The 8,752-nt window shown below is 48.3% G+C and overlaps 1 protein-coding gene across 1 annotated transcript; it reads left to right on the forward strand.

Annotated features, from left to right (window-relative positions):
- Nucleotides 1–1,340: 1,340 nt before the first annotated feature.
- LOC123125776 (uncharacterized) lies at nucleotides 1,341–2,995 on the forward strand. Its single transcript, XM_044546234.1, has 2 exons — nucleotides 1,341–1,449; nucleotides 1,971–2,995. Exon 2 carries the CDS (start codon nucleotides 1,971–1,973, stop codon nucleotides 2,682–2,684), a length of 714 nt encoding a protein of 237 aa, XP_044402169.1. The 5' UTR covers nucleotides 1,341–1,449; the 3' UTR covers nucleotides 2,685–2,995.
- Nucleotides 2,996–8,752: the final 5,757 nt, after the last annotated feature.

Genomic DNA, 8,752 nt, shown 5'->3' on the forward strand with positions numbered 1-8,752 from the left:
GTACAGAGATGGCAACCACCCGAGCTAGGTCGGATCAAAGTAAATGCCAATGGAGCTACTTCAACACCAGAAGTTAAAGGAGAAGGAGGAGTGGTCCCGCGGGACCATGCTGGTACATACAGGGGAGGGGCGTGCATGTTCCTTCCAGCCAGTTCCGATCCTGACTGGAAGACCTAGCATGTCGGCCAGCGGTGCAACTGGCGGTAGAACTAAACATCTAGAAGGTCCACCTTGAGCTCGATAGCAAAGGGATGGTGGCGACAATGAACGACAACAAGAATCTCTCGGCTGTAGGCCCACTGGTAGAGGAAGTCAAAGAGTTACTACGGACTCCACAGGAAGCCAAGGTGTGCTAGGTAAGAAGAATAACAAATGGTGCTGCGCATAGACTAGCTATGGAGGGGGTTAGCATTGAGAAGAATAAAGACGGGCTTGATGTGCTACCATATTGTATTCTACTGATTGTTGAAGACGAGATCCTAGACTTTGTTTAAGTTTATTCAATTGAATAAAATGCATTACCCCTAAAAAAAGTTTGGCGTAAGAGATGATATGATACCCGATTGGCGATAATTCAAGGCAGAGCCCGGGCTCAGATGCACCTGTTCAGCAAAAAATTCAAAAAAAAATACTAGAAAAATTCAAGAAATTCCAAAAAAATTTCGGGTGGTAGATAATTAGGTGCATGAGGTGCGCTGCAAAAATCAACTTGTTTGGACATTTGAGCAAGTCTGTGCAAAAAAGACAAATCGGGTCAAAACAGTTTATGAACAGTAAACTTTTTCACGGACCCCGATTTTGTTTTTTTGCTCTTGCTCAAATGTCCAAACGAGTTGATTTTTGCAGCGCACCTCACGCACCTAATTATCTACCACCCGAATTTTTTTTGGAATTTTTTGAATTTTTCTAGTATTTTTTTTTGATTTTTTCCGTGAGCGCGGGTGCAGATGTGCCCGGGAGCCAAATCGCCGCACTCCCCGATTGGGCCATATTCAAGCAGAGGCGGCCGATGCAAGGAAGAAGAAAGGGTTCATCTCTCTCTCTCTCTCTCAAAAAAGAAAGGGTTCATATGTTCACACGATAGCGCGCGCACAGAACACAATCATTTTCATACTGGCATAAATATTTTCCATGTATACCATATACGTATTTATTTCCTTTTTTGAGGATTATATTTATCTTCTAATAAATGTGTACCACTGGCACATTTTTTTGCCTTGGAGCGATGGGCTGGCACATGTGAGAGCGAGGGAGCGTCTGAAACGGAAAGAAACGGACGCGCCCCTACGCCGAACGGACGGACGCCTCAATTTATACCCCGCCCCGCTTCCATTCCTCTCCCCCACACTCGTCTCCTCTCGTCGCTTCCTTCCGAACCGCCTCCATCTTCTCCCTTCTCTCGTCGCCGGAGGGACTAGTCGGCCGCCTCCTCGTCACCTGCCTGCCGCGGTAAGACGTAGAGTAGTATAATCGCGTGCTTGCTGGCCGTCCCTCGTCTCGGTTTGGTTGCTTCGCCGTGGGTGTTTTTCGGGGGAGGGATTTGGATGTTTTGGTGAGCAATTCGTTTCTGGTCGCTTTGCTGGTGGCGTCGGAGCGTACTACTTGGACGCCATGCCATTGTTTTGGTCGAGGGCCATGGTGGGTGTAGCCGTGTAGGTGGATTGATCGCTTCGCAGAGGATCTGATCTGGTTTCTCGTTCTTTGTCGCTTTGCTGGTCGCGCTGGCGTGTGCTTGGGACACTATATATGCTTTTCTCCGGGATCTTTGCTGGGCGTTGTAGCCTTGTATGGATGATCGCCGGCCAACCCGGCAGGAATCGCGTGTGTATTTTGATAATAAAATTTATTAATTCTCTTGTGTCAAACTAGTATATTCTCATGTCTGCATCTTTGTTCCATGCTGCACTGTTATTCACGATTTGGCACATTTATAATTTTTGGCTGCTTACCCCGTCTCTTGTGATCGCCAGATGGCTCAGACTGTTGGCCAACGTTTTGGAGGCTACGCGGAGGAGTTGGAGAGACTTCTCCATACCCTGGGAGGCTACGAGCAGCCGAGGTACCGTTCCCGGCGCCAGGAGACCCACGCGATCCAAGTGGGAGTCGTCACCCAACTGCGACTCCGCCCCGTGCACCAGCACCACCCCCGCCGGGACAACATCAACCTGACGATTCGTCGCTGCTCTTTTGAGATGGGTGTCCAAGACCTGGCACGCCGTGCCCTGCTCCGCCTCTCTGCCACCCACTCCGACTTCCTCCGCGAGACAGAGTACCGCTACTTCGTCGACGCCTGCGTCCCCGTCCCCGTCCCCCACACTGCACCGCATCACCAGGAGATCGGTGATCTAGAGGAAGGCGCCATGCGCGCTCTCGGGAGACTTGCTCGAGCCCAGTGCTGTGTCGCCGAGTCTGTAGCAGAGGAGCTCACTGACGTCTACCACCGCCTTGAGGACGCGCAGCGGCGCATTGTGGAGTTGGAGGAGCGCCTTCACGGCCGGGCACCGCCACAAGTTCCGGAGCCGATACCGGTGGGCAACGTTTGTCGGGGCTCAGCACAGGAGGAGACCCAGGCGGACCAGCCCGCGCCTGCCGCAGCACCCGCTGTGGCCGGCATCTCTGGCTTCGCCCCGGCCGCCCTGTTTCGCACCCCTGCTCCAGGGAACTGCGGATGGTTCGACGATTGATGAATGTCAGTCATCACCGCCGTTAGCTCTCAGACTCGTCTTCTCCCGAGCCGCGTTTATCTGTGTCTACCTCTATGATGGTATCGTGATGGCTCTTTTATTGTCAGATTGAGTCTTAGTACAGAGGTATGGAAACCCTTAAGGTAAATCTATCCATACCCTGTACATAGATGTTCGTTGTGATGTGTTTACCGAACCTTTGTCGTTTTAATATCGTCGTGGGATGCCAATTGTATTCTCGCCCCAACTTGAAAATCCCTTCATTGTATGTTTTCTAGCAGTATTATTTATGTTTTGTAGTTAAATTTCAATGATTCCGGTTTGCGTTTCGGCCAAAAGGACAAAATATTTACTTGATGAAGTCAGTTAACTACTTGAGTTTTTTGAAATTATTCTTGAAAAATATTTAAATTCATGTGTACTACTGAAATCCTATATACAGATTCATCCCCACTACCTATTTATCTTGACATGCAGCCTGTCCACCTCATCAGCCCTGCCACATCAGTTTTTTCTCTTTCTTTTTCTAATAAATCGTGTGGCTCGAGTTCTCTTTAGCACGTAGCCTTCTCTAGTCAATGAACTGAACAGTCGTTCGCTCTTTCGCCTTCTGTAACCGATCAATGAGCCAGTCAATCAAGAGTCGATGGAGCCGATCTCTTCGTATATACTTCGGCGGCACGACGCTCCGGTATCCACACAATCCCGCACCCGCACGAGGTAAGGTAGACCCAACAGGTCTCGCGCAGTACCCCCTACCGCTGCTACCGACGGGCAAGGACGGAGATTCTCTGCCGCCGGCCATCGTCGGGCGTGCAGCCCCTCTCCCCTCGTATCCAGGCGTGCCAGCCAGATCACACCACTCCAGTGTCCCCGCATGTCCCGCGAGGTAAGACTAGCCACAGTGGGAGTAACTTCAGCAGTAACATCGAGTCCAACTCAGCAAATTTGCTTATGTGGCAATGAGTTAATGAGGAAAGAGGTAGTTTGAGTAACTTAGCTAGTTACTGTAACATCACATGTCCCAATACAATATGAGTCTATAACCTAATAAATGAAGCTTTGCATGTTACCACACTTATGTTACTACCCATTATGAAGATAGTAACATAATCTAGGGATATATGTATGTTACTAGCGTATGTTACTCTCCACTGTGGCTAGTCTAAGGCGGCCCCTACCAGGTCTGGCGCAGGACCACCGCTGCGTCTAGCCGCTGACACCAATCAACAGGATGGAGCTTCTGTGACGTGGCCGTCCACTAGTAGGAAAAGGGGCTTTTACCCCGGTTTGTAAGGGCCTTTTGTCCCGGTTTTCGAACCGGGACTAAAGGGTCGTTACTAAAGCCCTAACCCTTTAGTCCCGGTTCTTACACGAACCGGGACAGAAGGTCCTCCACGTGGCCGCTGCTGCCAGGCCAGGCAGGGGGGCTCACCAACCGGGACCAATAGGCATCCACGCGTCAGCATTTCAGGGGCTGGGGTTTTTGTTTTTTTGAAAGGGGGGGGGGTTGGGGGGTTAATTTAGGTGTTTCATATATTGTTTTAGCTAGCTAATTAATAGAGAGAAGTGTCCTCTCTTATCTCCGTGCTTGGTCGACGCTACGTACTATATACGTATGGAGAGGACTAGACACGCTAGCTAGTAATCAAATGAAGGAAACAGAAGATCGTCATGAACATATGCATACAGAGAGAAGTGATATCGACCACCTCTCCTTCTCCGAGAGATTGGTCGAACAACAAGTTCTCGTATATCTATCCGACACTACGGCTACATATATACAATAATTATCTCTTACAATACAATCTCCTAATTAAATTGTAAGAACATAGGGTCCACATAGTATTCTCCGTTTTCAGCGATCACGTGGTGAAGGAAGAATGCCGCCAATTCCTCTTGAATTGCTCGCATACGATCTGGTGCTAGGAGTTCATCCCGCTTCCGGAACATCTAATTTGAAGAAGGGGGTCAATACATATATATATATATGAATAAATGAAACTCAACACAAATGATGGTAATAAAATAAAATTATGAATATTATTGCTTACGCACTTCATATTGTTCGTCAGAGTAGCCCCGCTCACAGGTCGTGTAGCGGATGGACTCACAAACGTAGTATCCACAGTAATTATTCCGGGTTCCTGCCACAACCACTTTACAAGAAATAGAGGTCAATCAAACTGATAAGCAAGCATGCTAAATGGTATTGATGAAACTAGCGCTTGAATCACTAGGAGATGCGCGGAACATGCTACTATAATACTTACTTTCGGGTGTTTAAATTGCAGCTTCTTCGGCAGTCCCGGAGCTTTTGTGGTGAATTTTCTCCAAACCCTGCCAGACAAAGAAAACAATTACTTGATATCAGGAAATGAACAAAGTTGCTGATATGGTGGATAATGATCGATTTAACTTACTTCTCGAGCATTTGAGTCATGTTCGCATAGTCCTGGGGATCTTTTCGTCTCGAGTCTAAGATGGTTACTACTCCCTGCTCAAGCTTAATCTCTAGGAGAATATAGTGGAAGCTGCGCATGCATGCATAAGTCATCAATTACATTACCATAACCTGGACTAATAAGGCAAAACCGAATATGCACAAGACAGTAACACTCACTTGAAGTTGTAAGGAAAGAGTATTATATCTTTGTTTTGATTTAATACCAACGATCGTAGCAAGTTGGCCTCGGCTTCTTTGGCATGTTTTTCAACCGTATATGCATCTATGAGATTTGTGTTAATGAACCCAATATCACCGATTTGTCTTTTCTTCAATTCAGCGATCTTCAATCTGCATAATATAGTGAGGATAATTATAAATACATACAATGAAAGAGCTGACCTATATAGAGAGACTTAATGACATAAGTAGTACTACTTAAAGACAGTAGCAAGTGATCGTTGTTTTATCGAGGGCCTTTTGATTGTAAAACTGGAAGAAATCCTCAAATGGAACATTCAGCAGTTCAATTCCAACGAGGTCATGCTCCGGTTTAACTCTCAGCGTCAAAGTATTCATCCCATCAGACTCTCTGCAGGTTTTCATGTACCAATCATGTAATCTTCGCATCATCGTTGTTAGAGATCTTTCATCTTTGACGAGAGGCTTCCCGTAATGGTATTTGTGTCCGTCCACCTGCATGATTTCATAATGTACATCGTTGGGCAGGTAATCTCTAAGATTTCTATAACCGGCCACCATCCTCGGATCATTAGAGACAATGTCTTTTGACACCTTGAGCGGGGGGCACGATTGGTTCGCTTGTTCGCCGAGCTGGGCAATTTTTTTCCCAGCTCGTCATTCTTTTAACCTTTGATCACTGACAGTACTTCCCGACCGCTCCGCTTCGGCATATGTCTTTGCAAGAATGCGCTCATAGTTGCCTCTCGGCGGAGACTTTGGTGGTTTTGTCAGGGCAGCCAGAGTGCACTTTGCTTTCACCGGATCTACCTTCTCCTCCGGAGGTGGATGTTTCTTTGCTTTCACCCCTTCAAAGAAATTTGTCACTTCGGCTCGCATGATCTTCCTGGTTTCCTCCTCGGTCCTCTCGTATGGTAACTTCTCTGGAGTCTTCAGAGAAGGACCGAATCTGTATTGCCTCCCGCCTCTGGCAGCTGTACTGCTAGACGCCGGCAGAGCAGACGGAGCAGCTGCGGCTGTCTTCTTTCCTTGCTTACGAGGCGGAGGAGAAGGACTACGACGCGCCGGAGCAGCCGGAGCGGCGGCGGGTCTCTTCCACCCTTGCCGACGAGGCGGAGAAGGAGGAGGCTGGCTGCTCTGGCGCGCCGGCGCAGGCGGAGAAGGAGGCGGAGTGCCGTCACGCGCCGGAGAAGGAGGCTGAGTGCCCTGATCACTCGCCGGAGGAGGAGGCGGAGGAGGAGGCGGAGTGCCGCCACGCGCCGGAGAAGGAGGCTGAGTGCCCTAATCACTCGCCGGAGGAGGAGGCGGAGGAGGAGGCGGAGTGCCCTTACTCGCCGGAGCCGTCCAGTTCGGAAGGTTTATGAGCTCCTTCCGCCATAGGCACGGAGTCTTCAGAGCTAAACCCAGCCGAGTCTCCCCTTCACCGGTAGGGTGGTCAAGCTGGAGGTCCTCAAATCCCTCCGTTATTTCATCCACCATCACCCTAGCATATCCTTCTGGAATCGGCCGGCAGTGGTAGGTTGCGCCGGGTTCAGGACGTAAAACAGAGCCAACAGCCGCCTTGACTTTGAAGTTCTGCCATTGCGCCATAAGGTGGCAATGTTGAGACTCCGTGATAGCATCCACGGGGTAGCTAGCAGGAGCCGTCAAGACATGCTCCAGCCGAAGCAGCTCGGTGGAAGCCACGCTGCTTCTCCGCTGAGATGGCGGGGTAGCTTCGGGGGTAGTTTCGGCATGTCGATTGCTGTCTCGTTCCTCTAGCGCTTGAACCCTTTCGTGCAGCTTCTGAATTTGGGTCTGCTCCATTTTTTCCTCCTCTCCTGGCTTTTGTAACCGCCTGCGTCCGGAAAACCAGCCTTCCACGGAACGGAGCCTGGCGTGCCTCGTGTCCGTCCAGGGTGCTCAGGATTCCCGAGGGCCATTGTGAGCTCGTCGTTCTCTCTGTCTGGAACGAACGAAAAATTTGAAATCGAGAAGAGGCAACGGATATCATTTCGTCCAGAAAGGTGAAACGTTACCTACCGAAACCATCACACTTGTTGTGAGAAGCTCTGGTTTATGAGAAGCTTATACCCAAACCTGCCCCAAATGAGACAAAAATTTTACCACGGCATGTTGATACCGCTCCATGATAGCATGCCAAGTTTCAATAATTTCGGACGAATTTTGGATTCACTAGAATTACAAAAGCAAGTACGTCGACGTTTGCCGGAGAGCCATGGATTTGTGGTGTTCGAATTTCATCCCCATTTCTTGCATGGGACATAAGCATAAATCCATGGACACATATATGATTTTACAACCCATGTTGATGCACCGGAGCATGTGCATGTAGTTTAATTTTGAATTGTGCACCTGAAATGGCTAAAAAATCAATTTAATGCGTAAAATGTTCAAACGAACTCTGATAATTCCTATTATTTTACGACACACATATAGTTGCATGTTCACTGCAGATAAAAGGTCTAGAAATTCGAACACCATCCATTGCCGCTGTGACCCCATTATGTAATTCAAATCAAGATGAAAAATCAAGTAGATCCCGCACAGTTTATTATCACCAACCGTGTGAGATGCAACACAAAATATCCTGGAGCACCGTCGGCATATAGTATGCCTATGGCTTACGCGAGAAGGTGTGTCGCTACAGTCCACAACCGGCGTCTCAAGCACACTAGCTCGCTCCCCAAATATCATTTCACTGTTCAATCGTCGGCGGTGAAAGATGGGCACGTGGACCCGCGTCGTGAGGGCAACTTTGGTGGCCCACTCCGACGAGAGCCCGGCCGCAGCCGCCATGCGCGTGCTAACAAGGTGCATGAGCGCGGCTGCAATCTGCGACCCGGCGGCCATGGCAGCCAAAACCGCTATTGTTGCTTCTCAGGTAGCGGCAGCTGATGACGGGAAAATGGCGGGCGTGAAACACGCGTCCACGTCATTGATACAGAGTGAAATTTAAATGCATAAAATAAAAATAGAATCAAACATTGCAGGTACATTATTTTCAGAGCTCTTACATTTACATAAAAGATCTGTTAATTACATCTTCAAAGAGAAAAACCCTGATTAAGAATTCCAACATTTCTACTACATGGGATTACAACATACGACCATTACAAAATTATAAAAGAAAACTCTTCCTCCTCGCCGTCGTCGATGCCGGCTTGCTCGGAGAAGCCTTGGACTTTGTTGATGTTATCATATGCGATGACTTTTATATTTCGCTTTTATTTGACTCGTAATCTTAATGGTTGATCAATCTGTTAAATGAGCCTTCAAACGTCATGATGCATGCGTATGGGACATACAGTCATGCACGTGTTCTGTGCAATGCAACTACTTTACTACTAACAATTGTAGTACTCTTTGTTTTACGAGTAGATGACATGTACGTTTTCTTAATATTTGCAAGCCGTATGGG

The sequence above is a fragment of the Triticum aestivum genome, chromosome 5D, assembly GCF_018294505.1.
Source record: "Triticum aestivum cultivar Chinese Spring chromosome 5D, IWGSC CS RefSeq v2.1, whole genome shotgun sequence".
Classification (NCBI taxonomy): domain Eukaryota; kingdom Viridiplantae; phylum Streptophyta; class Magnoliopsida; order Poales; family Poaceae; genus Triticum; species Triticum aestivum.

Excerpts from the sequence above, each read along its gene's own strand:
- LOC123125776 (XM_044546234.1), top strand. The coding sequence starts at position 1,971 with ATGGCTCAGACTGTTGGCCAACGTTTTGGAGGCTACGCGGAGGAGTTG.